Raw genomic sequence first — 18,568 nt, forward strand, 5'->3', positions numbered from 1 at the left:
TTTGCCATGAGAGTGTTGGGAACTACTGGGAGTGTTTTGAGGAGTGACGTGGTTTGATTTACATTCTAGGGACCCTCTGGCAGCAGGTGGAAAATGGACTGCTGCGGCCAAAAGGAGAAGCAAGGAGCCAAGTGAGGCTAGGGCTTCCGTTGGTCTTGGGCATACAGAGCTGAGGATGGGGGCGACTCTCAGGTGTGCGGGTGGGTCCTCTGAGGCTGAGCCCCACCCCAATAACCGCCCAAATCCCCGCCCCCGGCAGGCACGGCCCCGCCCCCGTCCGGGCCCTGCCCCTCCGTCCGGGCCCCGCCCCCCCTTCCCGCGGCACTGCGGGCGCGGCTGGGCGGGTGAGTAAGGGTCGGGGAGTCGGGGGTCAGCCCAACGGTGTCACTCCGGCCAAGGTCACCGAGGACCCGGACCGCCGTGATCCGGAGTAGGGCGGGGACCGCCGGGGACTGCGTAGGTGGCAGCCGCCGCTCGGTGGGCCGGGTGGTGTGTGTGGAGGGGGTGTCCGGATGTCCCGACAATCCGCTGCCCCACTTCCGGGGCCTCCACTTTCACTTTCCCTTCCGCTGTGCTGCTTTTCTCCCCTCCCCTCTGTGTGAGACCGCCCTGCAGGGGAGGCAGTGTTGCTGCAATCCCGGGCACCGGGCGACGCTCCCAGCAGCAGAAAGTGGGGGCTCTCCCCGGGGACTAAACAGCGCCCCGCATTGCGGCGTCACTCTCATCCCCGCGGGCTTGTCCCGTTTCCTCTGTCGCCCATTGTGGGCTTGGCTTGGTGCCGCCTGCCCTTTCACCTCCCACGCGGGGTCCTGCGGGTTCCCATACCCAGTCCCCGGTGCTTGTGATGTTACCTGATTGCCGCTGGGGACATCAAGGCACAAAGAGGGCTCGGGCCGCGTTGGAGGTCACCGGCCGGGGCTGAGTTGCTTCTGGTCGTCCGTCCTCTGCCAGGTGACCCAGGGATAGCATTTCTCCGGAGCTGCTGCCCCCGCCCGGGGGGATGGGCGCAACCACGCCAGATGGACGAGAAGACCAAGAAAGGTGGGCACCCCCTGGAGGCGGCTGGGAAACTTCCGTTAAGAGATGGGCCCCGGCAGAACCCGGCCTCCCCTGCCCAAAAGGGTCCGGAAGAAGCTGCTTTAACCGTGTCCTTCCTCTACCCACCGGTCCCTGAGTTTCCTTCCTTGAGGCCTGGTTGCTGCCAGAGGCTTGTCATTCAATTATGGGATGCCCCTGAGGCCACCATGAGCCAACCTGGCTGCAGGGGGGTAGGGAGCTCCCAGAGGGCACAGAAGACCTCACAGGCTGGTAGGGGAGACAGATCTCAGCTGACCTGAATACCAGGCGCTCTTGCCTCCCTTCTTGCCTGCTCCAACTAGCATCGTAGAACATGTCCCGTCACCACCCTGCTTAATCACCACTCCCCCATCCCTCCTCCCCGGCAACCGGTGTTCCCCTGTGTTCTTAAAACTGAGGCCAGAGCCCTTGGTTAGCCCACAAGGCCCTTTGGGCTTTATTATCCTCATAATCTTATCCCATTCACCCCCTTGCTTGTTCTGATGGAGCTCCACTGGCTTCTTTCTGTTCTCATCTAACCATTTCTTGCTCAAGGCCTTTGCCCTTATCTTTCTCTTCACCTGGTAGACTCTTCCCTAACTAGGTCTGGACATATGTAGCTTCTCCTTCTGGTCTCAGCTTCAGCATCACCTCCTCCTAGAGGCCTTCCCTGATCTTACCCTGTCTATTTCCTTGCCAGCCTAGATCACAATCTGAATTTTTTTCTGTTGTCTGTTTCCTTACTGGGTTGGGAGGTCCATGAGGAGAGGGACCCTGTTTATCTTACTCAGTGCTGAATCCCAGTTTCTGGGACAGTGGTTGGTACACAGTAGGAGCTCAGTAAATGCTTGTCAGATAAATGAATGGAAGTATGGGGACCTGGGAGTATGAAGGAAAAACAGAATCAAATGAATAGGGAGGTGGAATGGGAGTTTCAGAGACGGCCACTCAGAGAAAGGGATTTTTAAGCTGGGTACTGTTGGATATGTAGGAGTTCACCATGAAGACAGAGGAAGCAGCATGTACAAAGGATAACCACCCCCCTCACCCCCAGCTCCTAAAAGATAAACTCTGTGCTAACCTGCTTCCACTGTGCTGGGTTTCAGCGGAGGAGATGGCCCTGAGACTCAGCCGAGCCGTGGCAGGCGGGGATGAAAAGGTGGCAGTGCAGTGTGCCATCTGGCTGGCAGAGCAGCGGGTGCCCCTGAGTGTGCGACTAAAGCCTGAGGTCTCCCCAACACAGGATATCAGGTGAGGAGTGCACGGGTGGCCAAAGATGTAGGGTTTCCTGAACCCCAGCAGACCACAGTGTATTCAGTTATGCTTAGTGGCAGGTTCTGGTTCTGGTGTCAGGAGACCTAGGTTCAGACCCAAGCTCTATCACTAATCAACTGTGAGATCTATGGCAAGTCACCTCCCCTCTCAGAATTTCAGGGTTTTTTACATTTTTAAAATGAGGCAATAATAGTAAGCTATCTCATAGGGTCATTAGAAGGTGTAATAGAATGTTAGTCCTCATGTAACAGAAAGAAACCTAGTAACAGTGGCATGAACAAGTTTGAGGGCAGGCGGTCGAGATGTGGAGGCTGTGCTTCCCAGGGTCTTCAGAGACTCAAGCTTCTGTCCTTTTATTCTGCCATTCATGGACTCCATTGTGAGGTTTGCTTCATGGTCTAAAGTGGCTGTTCCAGCTCCAGCCATCACATCAGCATTCTTGTCAGCAGGAAGGAGAAAGGTGTAGTGTCTCTCCCGATCAGATGGGGGAGGCCCCCAAATGTGGGGCCGCCCACGCCCAATTGGGTGGCAGCCCCAGGGGCTGAAAGAAGTCACCCTAGGCCGAACAAAGGACATAGAAGTTTATTGCATACACTGCAAGGGAGCAGTGGCAGGAGAGCAGAGCAGAGACTGCGAAGAGGCAGACTGGGGGGCTGTAATTAAAGGGCAGAGTGAGGAAGTAGGGGACCGGAAAGGATGGAATTTTCCCTTCATTGGTAAGTGTGCCCGGTGTAAGGTAACCCATTGTCAGCTAATGCTATGCTTATGTTGTGGTGGGTCTCTTTGGAGGTGGGTTGCTTAATGAGCCTGTTTGCATTCAGCTGTGGGCCCTTTTGCCTTGATCAAGTTTCCATTGCTCCAGCTTGTTGCCCCAAAGCGGCCTCTACAGAAGGGCAAAAGGATACCCCCCTCCCATACTTGAGAGCACACAGCTCAGAAAGTTGCCCACTTCTTCCACTAAATTCCTGTGGACCAGAATTTATTCTCGCAGCCACGCTCAGCATGAAGGGAGGCTGTGAAATGTGACGAGGTATCCAATAGAATTCAGGGGTTCTGTTAGCAAGAGAAGCGAGGGAGGATGAATACTGTTAGTCTTTCCCCAGGAAACTTAAACTTGACGTTGTGATGCTTAGCACTGTGCCTTGCACATGTCAGTCACTCAATAAACAGTGGGGTTTGTCTTTTTTTTCCTGCTGCTTTTCTGCTGCTGTATATAGTAAGACAGTAGTTTCATAGTTTGTGATTTTCAATGTTCCTGGTGGATCCCATTTGATTTTTTTATGGTTTCATTGAGGTAGGGTTGACATACCATACAATTCAGCAATTTAAAGTGTATAGTTCAAGGCTTTTAGTATATTCAGAGTTGTACAGCCATCACCCTCAATCAGTTATAGAACTTTTTAAAGATGTTATTTATTTATTTGAGAGAGGGAGAGCAGAAGCAGGGGGAGTGGCAGAGGGAGAGGGAGAAACAGGCTCCCCACTGAGCAGAGAGCCCAATGGGGGGCTCCATCCCAGGACCATGGGAACATGACCTGAGCCAAAGGCAGACGCCTAACTGAGCCCGTGCTCACTTTTTGAACGTTTTTATCACCCGCCTGCAGAACCCCAGTCCATACTTACTAGTAGTCACTCCTCATCTCCCTGCCTTTCTCCAACCCCAGCCTTAGGCGGCCACTGATCTACTTGTTATCTCCAGGGTTGTGCCGAGTCTGGATATTTCATGTAAATGGAATTGTACAATATGTGGCCGTTTGTGTCTGGCTTCTTTCACTTAGCATAATGTTTTCTCAGTTCACCTATGTTGTAGCATGTATCAGAACTTTATTCCTTTTATTTTTATTTGTTATTTTTTTTAAGTAGGCTTCCCTAAGTGTGGAGCTCAGCTGGGGGCTTGAACTCACGACCCTGAGATCAAGAGTCAGATGTCTAACTGACTGAGCCACCCCGGTGCCCCAGAACTTCATTCCTTTTTGTTGCTGAATAATAATCCGCTGTACGAATATACCATATTTTCTCTATTTGTTAATCATTTGATGGACATTTGGTTTTTTTCTACTTTTTGGCTAATATGAATAATGTTGCTGTTGTGAACATTTGTGTCTAGCTTTTATATGGACATATTTTTTTCCAGTTTACTGAGATAGCATTGACATGTAACATTGTATTAGTTTAAGGTGATGTGATGTTATGATTTATAATAAGGAGTATATATTTGGTCTTTGTCCTTTCCTGGCACAAAACTCCTTGGAACTTTGTAAGTAATGAGAGTGGTAAAGGTGCCTTTTGTTATGTGAATGAGGTGACTTTTGGAATGTCCCCAGATTACTTAAGAATAGGGGCTGGGTGGCGTGCCTGGGTGGCTCCATGGTTTAGCCTCCGCCTTTGGCTCCTGTCATGACTAGGGGGAGGGAGGGCTTGATCCTGGGATCAAGCCCCGTGTTGGGCTACCTGCTTAGCAGGGAGCCTGGTTCTCCCTCTCCTACTCCCCCTGCTTGTGTTCCCTCTCTTGCTGTATCTGTCAAATAAATAAAGTCTTAAAAAAAAAAAAAAAAAGGAATAGGGTCTGGTCCAGAGAATCCAACCCTGTGATTAAAGGGTTGGAAATTTCAGTCCTATCCCCCTGACGTGGGAGGGGACAGGGGCTGGAGTCCCCAATGACAATGGTTTAATCAGTCATGCCTGTATAATGAAATCTTCTTAAAAACTGAAAAGTACAGCATTCAGAGAGCTCCAGAATTGGGGAACACATGGAGATTTGGGGAGAATGGTGCAATCCAAGAGGGCACAGAAGCTCCTCACCCCTTCCCATATACCTTCCCCTAAGTGTCTCTTCCATCTGGTGGTTCCTGAATTATATCCTTTTATAAAAAACCCAGTGATCAGTGATCTAGTAAGTAAAATGCTTGAGTTCTGTGAACTGCTCTAGCAAATTAATTGAACCTGAGGAGTGGTTTGTTGGAATCCCCAAGTCTATAGCTGGTGAGTCAACACAGGTGACAACCGGGCTTGTGATTGGCATGGAGGGGGGAGGGGCAGTTTCCTGGGTCTGAGCCCTCAACCTGTGGACACAGCTGCTGTCTCTGGGTAGATAGGGTGGGAATTGAGTTGCAATGTAGGGCGCCGTGCTGGTGCCCAAGAATTGCTGGGGGCTGTGTAAGGAGCTCCCCTCTTGTCCAACGTTGGAAGTGGAGTCTAAGAATCATTTTAGATGTTCGCCATAATGATTTGGTACATGTGTGTAGTGGGCAGTGATGACCACAGTAAGTTAACATCACATACTGACATACTTACAGATTTATCATTATTTTTTTTTTAAAGATTTGTTTATTTAACAGACAGAGATCACAAGTAGGCAGAGAGGCAGGCAGGGGGGGTGGGAAGCAGGCTCCCTGCCGAGCCGAGAGCCCGTCTCAGGGCTCGATCCCAGGACCCCAGGACCCCAGGATCACGACCCGAGCCAAAGGCAGAGGCCCAACCCACTGAGCTACCCAGGCGCCCCCAGATTATCATTATTTTTAAGTAAACTGTATACCCAACATGGGACTTCAACTCACCCCCCCCCCATCAAGAGTCACATGCTCTAGGGGCGCCTGGGTGGCTCAGTCAGTTAAGCGTCTGCCTTCGGCTCAGGTCATGATCCCAGGGTCCTGGGATGGAGTCCAACATCAGGCTCCTTGTGCAGCGGGGAGCCTGCTTCTCCCTCCCCTCTGCCTGCTGCTTTCCCTACTTGTGCTCTGTCAAATAAATAAATAAATCTTTAAAAAAAAAGTCACATGTTCAACTGACTGAGCCATTCAGGCACCCCTATTTTTTCTTGTGATAAGAGCGTTTAGGACTTATTCTCAGCAATATTCAGATATAAACACAGTATTGTTAACTGTAGTCACCATGCCATACATTACCTCTCCATGGCTTATGAACTTGGTATCATACCTATAAAGGAATTATTAGTAATAATTCCTTAAAATCCCATTTATATTCAAATTTCCCTGATTATCTCATTAACAATTTTTACAGTAGGTTCCCGTCAGGACCCAAAGGAGATCTACATGTAGCATTTCTTAATATTGTCTCTTCTATTCCCCCTCTCTTTTTAGGCTATTAATTTAAGAAACCTACTCTGGGACTTCCAGAATTTTCCCACATTCTGGGTTTCTTAATTGCTGTCTCGGGGTGTCATTTAGGATCTCCAGTTTTTCTTGTGAACTTGTAGTTGGAGCTGAAGGTTAGGTTCATCAGGAGTCACTTTTTACATTTCCAGGCATTTGTCCTCGTTTCCCCATGGCTCCTTGCTGTTCTTGTTCTGTTCTATGATTTTTCTGTTTCCTTTGGGATCAGTTCTGGTTTTTTTGTTTTGTTTTAACCTTAGCCCTTCCTTCCATGCTTTTGATCTTCCAGAAATGTTGAAGGGTCCTTGAGAAGGCTGGTGTTTCTGGAATGACCCCGGGTTGGAATCCTGCCTCTCACAGTCACTCAGTGCTTACTGGGTAGAGTCTGTGTGATCTGGCTGTGCCTCGGGTTTTTTATCCTAACATAGTGGTGACAACAGTATCTGCCTCGTGGGTTCATGGAGAGCATTAAAGGAGCAAAAACATATGAAGTGCTTTGAAGTCTTGACATATAGTAAATGACTGTTGGTGGCTTGGCTAAGGAGCAAAGGACAGAACCAGAGAGGAGGCTGCGAGTAGGGGAGTGGGGCGGGGCCGACGGCAGAGGCGCTCTGTGGGGGCTGTGGTGAGTGTGGATTTGATTCTCAGAGCAGTGCAGATTCATTGCAGGGGCTTAAGCAGTGGGTTCTGATCAAGAAGGAAGCCCAGGGCTGCAGGAATTCAGAACGGGTCCCTACCCCAGTCTGGGGGGCCGTGGGCATGTGCACATGTGTCTGTACACGTGTGCGCAAGTGTGCAGACACATACGTGCCAATAGCTGGAGGCCGGGCCTGGACCTGTGACCTTCTCCGCAGGCTGTGGGTGAGCGTGGAGGATGCTCAGATGCACACAGTCACCATCTGGCTCACAGTGCGTCCTGACATGACCGTGGCTTCCCTCAAGGACATGGTGAGTTGGCAGGGGGCGCGGCCACACTGAAGGGACACATCAGGGCACATGCTTCCCATTTCGCTTCCACCTCCCTTTATTCTGGTCTTCCCTTTCCACCCTCTCGCTCTCCGTATCCCCTGCCAGGTATTCCTGGACTATGGCTTTCCGCCCGTCCTGCAGCAGTGGGTGATTGGGCAGCGGCTGGCCCGGGACCAGGAGACCCTGCACTCCCATGGGGTGCGGCGGAATGGGGACACTGCCTACCTCTATCTGCTGTCAGCCTGCAACACCTCACTCAACCCTCAGGAGCTGCAGCGGGAGAGGCAATTGCGGATGCTGGAAGGTGAGGCTCGGCCTCTGAGTGGCCGGGGACTCACCTAGATCCAGGGCGAGGGAACAGAGCCCATGGCTTTTGGTCAGGAGCTCTCAAGGGGAGGACCTTATCCATAGTGGGGAAGAGAGGACAAAGGGCACCCTGGAGGGGGCCATTTCAGAGCCGTTCTGAGAGCAGCAGGAGAGGGACTGAGTTCAGTCCTGGCATTCACCAGCTGTATGACATCGGGCCAGTCCCTTCTTGTCTGTTCCTCAGTTTCTAAATCTGTACACTGGATATGATGATGATGATAACAGCGTTTATTCTAAATGTTTTGTTTATTATCTGGAAATATTTCAGACTTACAGAAAAGTTGCAACATTGTACAAAGAATTGTATAACAAACTTCCAAGTACCTTTCACCTGGATTCCCCAAAAAAGTAACATTTCACCACAATTGCTTTGCTTTGTCATTATATAAAATTATTTATGTACGTCTAAATAACTTTTTTTCTGAACTGTTTTGAAGTTGCAGACACGATGTCCCTGTCCCCTAAATATTTCCGTGTGCATGTTCTTGGGAAAAGGGTCATTTTCTTACATTACCACATACAACTACCAAACTTAGGAAATTAGCAATGATGAAATACTATTATCTAATCCACAGATGTTACCCAGATTTTACCAGTTGTCCCACAAATGTCCTTTTATAGCCAGACACCTGGCAGTGGCGTCATGTCTCTCAGGGCCTTTCAGTCTTTGGTGTCCTATGTTCCTCTGACTTTCCTGGTATTTGAAGAGTCCGGCCAGTTTTGTTTTTTTCCTGTCTCATATCCCCTCATGAATGGATGCAGATCAGTACTTGGCAGGAGCATCTCAGAAATGATTGTGCCTCTAGGTGCAATGACCTTTGGAGCACAGGAAGCCGGTTTTTAAGCCGGGGGCTCTAAGGGGCACTCACGGGTGGAGGAGGGACCCCGACCTGTGGTAGCCGGACATTCAGCCAGGTGTAGGCTCACCTGTCGAATCTGGGGGGGGGACTTCCCCCAGGGAGAAGGGAGCAGTGTGGGGGCGGGGCTCATGGCGCCTGGCTGGCTCAGAGTGTGCACGAAGTGGGCTGCTTGGAAATGCCACCCCCTAAACCCTCCTCCCTAGATCTGGGCTTCAAAGACCTCACGCTGCAGCCCCGGGGCCCCCTGGAGCCTGCCCCCGCGAAGCCCGGAGTCCCCCAGGAGCCGGGGCGGGGCCAGCCCGATGCCACGCCGGAACCCCCGCCGGTAAGCCGCCCCCGCCTCCGTGTGCGGGTGACCTAGCGCCCTGCCCCTGACTCCGCCTCCATGCTCCTGGGCCCCGCCCCCCATTCGACGCCTCGCCTTGGAACCCCCGGCCGCCCTGCGCGGTGTTCAATCCCCCCATTCCCCGACTCTGCTCCCAGGTGGGCTGGCAGTGCCCGGGCTGCACCTTCATTAACAAGCCCACGAGGCCGGGCTGCGAGATGTGCTGCCGGGCGCGGCCTGAGGCGTATCAGGTCCCCGCCTCATACCAGCCGGACGAGGAGGAAAGAGCACGCCTGGCCGGCGAGGAGGAGGCGCTGCGCCAGTACCAGCAGGTAGGCGCGGGAAGTCCCGGGACACAGGCCCGCAGACTGGGCGGGGAGGTGTAGAACGGGAAGGGAGGCCTCTCCGCAATGCCGCTCCTCCCCCGTTGCTGCCTTGCCCTCTCCTGACCCCACCGCTGGTGGAGACTCTGCACTTGACTGCGACTCACCCTCTCCTGGAGGTCTTGGGTGCTGAGACCTTGCTCCCTGGCTGTGATCACATGCCCCGCCCCCAGCTTTGACTTACACACCCACTGTGCTTACAACTCCTCTGGCTGTGACTCCAGTACCCTAGGTCCAACCATGCTTTTGTCCACCTCCTCCGTATCCGCCTGTGACCTAGCTCTTGCTCCACGCAAACGTCACCTCACCCTGGACCCTACTGTTCCTGACCCCCTCCGTCCCTGTTGTGTCACCCCGGACTTCCTATGAGCCTGGACCCAGCCTTTCACCTCTCCCTGGGAGATTGAGCCCGTCCTCTGTCCTGCCCTTCCCATAGCTCTGCCCCCGATCCTGACACAAGCCCTGATTAACAGATACCACATCCTGAGTGTTCCCCATTCTGATCGGATGCCCCCTAACCCCCACCTGCATTCCCCTTGGATCTGGAGCTATCCTTTTCCCACCCCAGCCATGACCTCATTCGTGGTCTTACCTACAGCCGTAGCCCAGATCCATCCTCTCTCCCGTCTTGCTTTGCTGCCTAGCTTTACCACCACCTCCATACCCCTGACCCACTCTGTGATCTTGGCCGGCTCCAACCCCACCCCGGCTCAGCCCTGCCCTACTTCTTGGCAGGGATATGAGCCCTGTTACCTCGGACTACCCCCTCAAACCTTAACCCTCTTCCTTTCCCTACCGCCATCACTCGCTCACGTGGTTGCAGCCCCAACCTGCCCCAGCCTGGTCCACCTCCTGTCCCTTGGCTTCCTCCCCTCCCCTCCTGGCCCCACTCTGGCCCCACCCTTCTCAGCATCTAGTCTCCTGCCGGCGACCAGGTCCCACCCCCGACCCAGGGATCCTGCTGTACCCCAGCTTTGCCCCGCCTCCGGGGTATGACCTGGTCCCCGGTCCTGCCCCCTTCCCGGTCTGCCCCTCCCCTGAGACCCTGACCGGTCCCGCGGCCCCACCCCGTGTGCCCAGCGGAAGCAGCAGCAGCAGGAGGGGAACTACCTGCAGCACGTCCAGCTGGATCAGAGGAGCCTGGTGCTGAACACCGAGCCCACCGAGTGCCCCGTGTGCTACTTGGTGCTGGCGCCCGGCGATGCCGTGGTGCTGCGTGAGTGTCTGCACGCCTTCTGCAGGTGCGGCCCCCACCCCCACCTTCCGCAGCACAGCGTTTCTCACAGCCGCCAATTCCCGGAGGGCTGAGAATGGGTGGGGCCCGTGCTCTTACATCTCATTGGATGCCCGCAAAAACCTGCGAGGTAGGCGCGGTCTCCGCATTTTGCATAGGAGGAGTGCGAGGTTCAGAGAGGTCTGCGGCTTGCTCAAGGCCACACAGCTCAGACCTTCTGGTTCCAGCATCTGCGCCCTTTGCTACTGCCTGGGCAGGCGCCTCGGAGGGCAGTGGGGCCCTGTCTCCCGCAGCCCAAGCCGAGCCCGCTCTCTGCCTGGCTGGGGGGCAGGCTGCCAGCCCCGGGCTGTAGAGATTGCACCCTTCTTCACCCCCAGCAGGCCTTGGTTGAGTGGCCGCTTGGTGCCAGAGACTGTGCCAGGCCTGGGGATCCACGGGTGAATGAAAAACTGTTCATTCTAGTGGAGAGCCTGATGGTAATCAAAAAATGACTGGTATAATTGTAAATTGTGTTGGATGCTAAGTCCTGGTGAATTATGAGAAGAAAACAAACAGAAGAACAAACCTAGGGCCTCTGCTTCGGGAAGGGAGTCAGGGAAGCCCCACGGGAGGTAGCCCTTGGACAGAGACCAGAAGGTCTGGTACAGGGATGTGCCTGGCTCATCTGTGTGGCCAGAGCAGAGGGATGGACAGAGGGGTGTTAGGATGCACCCCTGGGGTTCTTGTGAGCTGTAGTGAGGGGTGCGGGTTGTTCTGGGCAGGTCGGGACGGGAGGCTGCTGGGGACAATGCGGCCACTGTTGAGAGTGGATTGTAGGGGCGACGAGGACTCAGGGATTCCAGTGAAGTTGCACCCGCAGTCCCCCAGGCAAGGGGTGATGGGGGCCTGGGCCAGAGTAGTGGGGGTAGACAGAGGTGGAGGCCTTGCTGGTGGATTTGTGGGCGGGATAGGAAGGGAGAGAAGTACTGAAGCAAAGCCTACCTGGGGTCAGGCCTTGCCACGTGAGGGGTATAGTCTGGGTTGATGGGGTTCAGAGGACGCTAACCTCCACCCATCACCCCTCTCCCCCTTTAGGGAGTGTCTGCAGGGCACCATCCGCAACAGCCAGGAGGCGGAGGTCTCCTGCCCCTTCATTGACAACACATACTCGTGCTCGGGCAAGCTGCTGGAGCGGGAGATCCGGGCGGTAAGGCCTGGGGGCTGGTGGGGGGGGAGGGGCATGCCTGGAGCTGGCAGGTCTCAGGCTGCACACATATATCCAGAGCCTTCTGGGTGGGATGCTGGGGGCCAAGCAGTGAAGAAGATGGGACTTGGGGGGAAGTAGCTGCTTAAGAAACCGCTGTTGTGAAGGAAAGACAGCACAGGTGTTAAGAGTGGGGAAACCTGGGGCCATTGGTCGCGGTGACCTCAAGTCAGATACTCAACCTGTGCCTTGCTTTTCTCATCTCAGGGTCAAAGTTAGTTTCTTCAAAGGTTGTCTAAGGTTGTGTGTAAAGACTCTAGAGTAGTGCTTAGCACATGGTGAGTGAGCCCTTGTATCAGCTTGCGTCTGCTGCGTAACAAGTTATTCCAGACGCTGTGTCTTCAGCCACTGTTTATTTAGTTCATGCATTTGCAAATTTGTCATTGGGGTTGGATGGGTTTAGCCAGATGATTCTTGTAGCGCCTGATTCTTCTAGCTTCTGCTGGCCCTGGCCAGTCTCGGGTGGGTTTAGCTGGTGGGTCCACTGTCCTGGACTGGTTCATGATGGCCTTACCAGCAGTGGGAGGGGAAGGGCAGCTGGGTGTCTTTCCACTTTGCTCTCTCCACCCAGCAAGCTGGCCCGGCCTGCCCACTGGCTGGTGGTCCCCAGGTTCCGAGAGCAGCCAGCAGGGGGCTCCAGTGCAAGAGTGCTTGCCCTCTTCTCTCACTTGCTGCCCTCCCAGTGAGCATGCTTAAGCCCAGAGTCCCTGCAAGAGGGAACCACCCAAGGGTGTGGAGTCACGGAGACACAGTAAATCGGGGCCATCGCTCCAGCAGTCCATTCCAGTGCTGTAGGCATCTGGGTGCACAGTCGCCTTTACTGTTACCAGTGGCATTACCAAGTTCTCACCCTCTGGGAGTCTCCATATCCCCCCTTGGAAAATTGACTGTTGGGCTTGATTCATGGTTTTTAAACTGCTGGGAAAGGGGCCTTCTCAGAATTGGGCATCTTGGGATTACCAGGCCAGAACATGAGGCAGGGTCAGAGGTGGCTGAGGTCCACATGGGAGACCCCTCCAGGCACATCCCCAAGACCTCTGTTCCTTCTGCCTCTCCCTCCTGAGAGCCTCCTTGGCTGCACCTAGTATTTCCTGGAGTCCAAGGGGTCTGCCTCAGCTGAAAAAGGGGAGGCAGAAAGGGTAGAGCTTGGGGAACTTACCCCTACAGCAAGAACAGCCCCTTTTATCTGTTGTCTGTGGGGCATCAGGGAAGGGCGGCTCCAGGGGGCTGCTGAGGCCTTCTCACTGCAGCCTGGAAAGCTCCCAGACATGGAGCCAGTCATTCCATATGTTCTGACACCCATGTGGTTACCCAGAGGTTTGTCCTTGAGGTCCATCCCTGCCAAGGGCATTGTGATGGGACCAGAGTTCCTGCCGAGGGGTGCAGGGCCCATGCTTCCCCAGAGCCCCTGGGGATTAACCCAAGACAGAGAAGGTCAGGTGTGGCAGAGGGAGAAAGGGGCATGGATCAGCAGAGTGATGCAGTTATCTTTACAAAACACATGCCTAAACCACCTAGAAATGGAACAGAAATCAAAGAGAAAAGTCACCGCCACCCTGCCATCCCAGGGAGTCCCCGACTGCATTTTCTGGTTTCCCATGTCCCAGACATGACTTTATTCTTTTTTAAATTAAGTTTACTAAGGGAAACTTGGCGTGCAATAAAATGAACGCATTGCATGCAGTTGGGTAAGTTTTGACAAGTGTTTAACTCTTGTAAACACTGCTCAATTGAGATGTAGAAAGTAGGCATGGTTTTTCCTTTGCTGTTACCAGCAGAGATAAAACAGCTTTTGCTCTTTTGTGGTAGAGTGTTTCTAAGGACTCAGAAATCTTATGGCATCGGTCCTGCTTACACCTCTTCTCATAATAATTCTTGTTTCTCAGTTTGGAACGAATGCTTCAGGGGACATTTGCGTGGTGTCTCTTCTTCTATGTTGTATGTAACAACATCTTCCCCAGCATTGCCAGTTACTTTCTTGATTATTTTTCCTTTTTTTTTTTTTTTTTCAAATTGTAGAATATACACAACAAAATTTACCTTTTTTTTTCATGTATACTCTCTGTAAGTGCACAGCTCTGTGCCATTATGTACTCTAACAGAGTTGCGCAGCCATCACCATCATCCATCTCTAGAACTTTCAACCCACTTTCTGAATGGAGTTTTTAAACACTGAGGGTGATGCAAAGTAAAGAGCCGGGGCCAGGTTGGACTTCATGGGTTGGGGGCTTTCTGGAGGATATTTGGGAGCAAGGAGGGCCCTCACGGGCTGTTCTGAACCCCAAGCAAACCAGGTTGTGGGTTGTGGCCTTTTGGCAGCTGCTGCCCCCTGAGGATTACCAGCGGTTTCTGGACCTGGGTGTCTCCATCGCGGAAAACCGCAGTGCCTTCAGCTACCACTGCAAGACCCCGGACTGCAAGGGATGGTGCTTCTTTGAGGATGACGTCAACGAGTTTACGTGCCCGGTGTGCTTCCACGTCAACTGCCTGCTCTGTAAGGTGGGGACAGGGACCCGTGCTGTCTATCCCCCGGTCCTGCCAGGAGCTCACTGCAGCTCAGTGCTTGTTCTCCTGGGAAGGGAGCTGGGGCACTACTAGCCTGTCAGGACAGATGCCCACACGTCTGGGACGGGGCCTGGCCTGGGCCCCAAACTGAGCCTAGGGTTTGGTCCAAGCCTTGGCCCTTGGTGGAACCTCAGCCTAGACTGACCCCTGACCTTGGCCTCTAACCAGACCCTGTTCCCAGTCACAGACTGACCCCAGCCCTGGCCCCTGACGGAGTCTTGCCAGACCCTGACCTCAGGCTGCTCCCTCCCCTCATCGTCTCACTTCTTGACTACTGAAGAGACTGGTCTCCAGCTAGGAGACAGATCTGAGCCTGGTCACGGCCTAAACAAGCTCGGTCTCGGAGCATCGGGCCTGCCATCACGCAGAGTCTAGCTGGGGCTGCAGCTGTGGGGAAGGGGGCGTAGGGATTTCTCTGGCCTCAGGACTTAGCGTACATGGGTATTATCATCATCCTATGGGACGACCCTGGCCTCCCCTCCCTGACCCCCTTGTCACCTTCCATAGAATGGGTAGCTGGTGTATAAAGCAAGGCCCTGTCCCTGACGTCATGTAGAGGCAGTTAGTGCCCCTCAGGTCTCTCAGCTTCATAACCCCTTAAGGAACCTTGTCACCTCGAGCCCCTCACTCTGCCGCAGGCCATCCACGAGCAGATGAACTGCAAGGAGTACCAGGATGACCTGGCCCTGCGAGCTCAGAACGATGTGGCCGCCAGGCAGACGACAGAGATGCTCAGGGTGAGGCAGGGTTGGGGCTGAGGGCCTGGAGACTGGAGTTCCGGGAGGTCTCGGCGGGTGGGGGGCTTCTCAGCGCTGTCAGCCGGTCCCGGTGTCATCGCCATCCGGAAGTGGGACCTGGTTAGGACAAGTGGGCAGGTGGCGAGCAGCAGGACGGGTGTCTGCAGAGACAAGGCCTAGGTGGAGTGGTGGAGCAGAGTGAGCCCCTGACTCCTGAGGGGACAGCCGGCTTCCCTGTGTGGGGGGCCAGGGGCTGAACCCCCATTCCGCCCCAGTCCATGCTGCAGCAGGGCGAGGCCATGCACTGCCCGCAGTGCCGGATTGTGGTGCAGAAGAAGGACGGCTGTGACTGGATGCGGTGCACTGTCTGCCACACGGAAATCTGCTGGGTCACCAAAGGCCCGCGCTGGGGCCCTGGGGTGAGTGCTCTGGAGATCAGGGGCTTGGGAGTGCTGTGGGGCGGTGTCCTGGGGGTCCTGCCCGAGAACAGGGCACAGCCCCTGGGCCAGGTCTGACCACTGCCTGTATTCATGCAGCTGGTAAAGTAAGAATGTTCTTTACATTTTTTAAATGTTTGAAAAGTACCAAGAAAAGAAGACTGTCTTGTGAGCTGTGAAAGTGACATGAAATCCAAGTGTCTGTCCGTACGTAGCATGTTCCGGGAGCACTGCCCTATACATCCCCTGTGGCCCGTGTGCGGCTGCGTTCGCGCCACAGGTGGGGACTGTATGGACCCAGCAACCTGAAGGACCCGGCCCCCACCCCACCAAGGGCGGCGAGGCGGCTTCAGTCTGGGGGTGTACGGCAGCAGAGGCAGAGTGGCCCCCAGCACCAGCGCGCCCTGGCCTTGTGGTTAGGCCGTTCATCTGGAACCCAGAGATGCCGGCAGGGATGGGGCTGGGGCCTCTCGCCCGCTCTCCCAAGTCAGCTGGAAACGCGCATGGGGTGCTCCGTGGCAGCCTGTGGGTGAGCGTGGAGGCAGCTGCCTTTATCAGGAATGTGGTCGTGGAGACGGGCTCAGCATTGTGTACTGCCGGACGCCAGGAGAGACGGAGGCAGAGGGAGCTGCCCTCTCTCCAGGGCCCGGGCATGAGCCCACCCAGGATAGGCAAGGGTGATCCATCACATCCTTTGGCTGCTCTGGGTCCAGGGGAGCATAGACTGAGACCACGTACTTAGGGGTGCCATGGGAGCCCAGAAAGGTCTTACTGCCTCCACCAAGTAGCTGAGGCCGAGAGAGCCGTTGGTAGCAGGAGGACCTGCCTGAGCAAAGGCCTGGAGTGGGAACGTACAGCGCTTGGGGGTGTGATGGAGCAGCCCGGCGGAGGGCCCTTTCTTAACCGCCATGACCTTCTCTCCTCCCCATCCTCTAGGGCCCAGGAGACACCAGCGGGGGCTGCCGTTGCCGGGTGAACGGGATTCCTTGCCACCCCAGCTGTCAGAACTGCCACTAGCTGAGGATGGCCAGGTCCCCACGCTGGCCCAGCCCCACATCCCCATGCTGCTGTGGGACAGGGCTACTGCTTTGGCTCTGATTTCTGGCCTGGGAGATGCCTTTGTGCTTGGCTGAGACGGGCCTTGTAGAGACCACAGCCCCTGAGCCCTGTGGATGGCTCGTCTGCAAGGGGTATTACAGGGGGCCCTGCCTAAGCTCGGTGTTGTCTGTGGCTCCCTCTGCCCCAGGGCCTCTGCCCTTCCTCTGGGGCTGGCTGGCCAGACCTCTCCACTCTTCTCTGCATCTCTTCCCTCTGCCTGACACAGACGTAAACACAGCCCTGCCGATGAAGCCTCTGAGAAACCCATGTGAGCCCACACTCTGCCCTTCCCCGCCCTCATCTGCTGAATGCTGAGCACCCAGAGCCCACCACTTCCTTGTCGGCTCTCTGGGGCTGACTTCCCTGTCTTTGCTGTCGGAGGTTTGGGGCCTCACAGCTGCTGCTAAGCCCGTTCGGAGACAGGGGGAGACCTGGTGCTGTCTGAAGCACGGTCCGTCAGACTTAGCTTCTGGGTCTCCCCCTTTGCTGCCTGTGTGAACTAATTAAAATGGCTTTCCAGAAAGGGATGAGTGTGATGTCGTGAGAGGGCATGAAAGCGTCACGGCCGGTCCCCTGCACGTGGGCAGGACAGTGAGTTCTGTGGGCACCAGGGCAGGGTCGGGGAGCCCCTGGCCATGGTGGAGCAGGGTGTGACCTGCATGGGGATCCTTGCTCTGGTTGGGGCACCCTTGTGCCCACTGGAGGGGCTGCATGCTCTTGAGTCAGCAACCCCCTGGACGGGCAATTTGCAGTATGTCCCGGGACAAGGAAGTGGGCTCTGCTGATGGGCCCCTGGGCGGAGTGGGGCAAGGCAGTGACCAGATGGCAGGCCAGCCTTGCTGCAGACTTGGGGCCCCTGAGTGGATGTCCAGGGTTGGACAGTGATCTTTCAGGAACACATGAAGCTGCTACAGTTGAGGGGCGGGGTGGGGGGGCTGGCCATCCTCGTTTAATACCTCAGGCAAGATGGCGCAGTGTTGGGGCAGCAGCATTTACCCGTCATCACTCCGCTGGTCAGAGATGAAGAAAGCATGGTGGTGGGTGTCCATTCTGGAAGTTCTGCTGCCTTTTCTCACCAACCCCTTTTCCCCGTTGAGATCTGGTATTTGATGGCAAACACGTATCTGAACTTCGATGTGGGTCACCATCACGACAGGCAGAGGGCGTCTCTGCCTCTCAAGGCCTGCCTGGCTGGATTCAGGCTCCAGAAGTTGGGTTATGTGGCTTTGGCGATAGGGCAGGGGTCATTCCGGTCCCTGGATAGGCACTGCCACCCCATCCCTGAAACACAAGACTCAAGAGTTGACCCCAGAGGCATCTGGGTGGCTCAGTTGGTTAAGCAACTGCCTTCGGCTCAGGTCATGATCTCAGGGTCCTGGGATCGAGCCCCGCATCGGGCTCTCTGCTCAGCAGGGAGCCTGCTTCTTTCTCTCCCTCTGCCTGTCACTCCCCTGCCTGTGTGCGCTCTCTCTGTCAAATAAATAAAATCTTTAAAAAAGAAAAAAAAAAGAAGACTTGACACGACGCTGGGAAAGGAGATGTCTGAGAACATGAGTGCCTTGTGTTCTGCCGGCCTCCCTGTCCTGGGAGGAAGAAAGGGTCAGACAGAGCCCCTGCCTGGGAGGAAACAGAACATGCTAAGGGGAGCCTGGCTGCAGGAGAGTGAGATGGGCCCCGGGGGGGTGGGAGGTGTTCTGTCCCCAGCACCTCCCCCATCCTGCCGAGGGCTGGCCCTTGGGGGCCCGGGCACCAGATCTAAGCAGAGACCATTCTCTTAATGCAGAGGGGATGAACTGATGAGCCACAGGCTGTAACCAGTCTACCCAGTATTTTAGAAATTTGAATTGGTTGTCAATGATTTTAAATTAAGAGATACTAGGGCGCCTGGGTGGCTCAGTGGGTTAAGCC

General features: G+C 54.9%; 1 protein-coding gene across 5 annotated transcripts; it reads left to right on the plus strand.

The window, feature by feature from the left end:
• Positions 1-326: 326 nt before the first annotated feature.
• On the plus strand, positions 327-17,179 carry LOC111141517 (RANBP2-type and C3HC4-type zinc finger containing 1). Of its 5 annotated transcripts, none has more exons than XM_022494123.1 (12): positions 327-344; positions 952-1,041; positions 2,163-2,307; positions 7,298-7,391; positions 7,518-7,716; positions 8,842-8,963; positions 9,122-9,295; positions 10,427-10,587; positions 11,655-11,766; positions 14,143-14,322; positions 15,027-15,125; positions 15,401-16,566. In XM_022494123.1, exons 2-12 carry the CDS (start codon positions 1,020-1,022, stop codon positions 15,638-15,640), a joined length of 1,548 nt encoding a protein of 515 aa, XP_022349831.1. In that variant the 5' UTR covers positions 327-344; positions 952-1,019; the 3' UTR covers positions 15,641-16,566. The 5 variants fall into 5 exon arrangements, with proteins under 5 accessions (XP_022349831.1, XP_022349834.1, XP_022349833.1 ...); XM_022494124.1 differs by lacking the exon at positions 327-344 and having other exon boundaries at positions 616-1,041; positions 15,401-15,544; positions 16,499-17,179; XM_022494126.1 differs by lacking the exons at positions 327-344; positions 10,427-10,587 and having other exon boundaries at positions 615-1,041; positions 15,401-15,544; positions 16,499-17,179.
• The last annotated feature ends 1,389 nt before the right edge of the window (positions 17,180-18,568 follow it).

Source organism: Enhydra lutris, unplaced genomic scaffold, assembly GCF_002288905.1.
Source record: "Enhydra lutris kenyoni isolate GAN:26980312 unplaced genomic scaffold, ASM228890v2 scaffoldscaffold6, whole genome shotgun sequence".
In the NCBI taxonomy this organism is placed as follows: domain Eukaryota; kingdom Metazoa; phylum Chordata; class Mammalia; order Carnivora; family Mustelidae; genus Enhydra; species Enhydra lutris.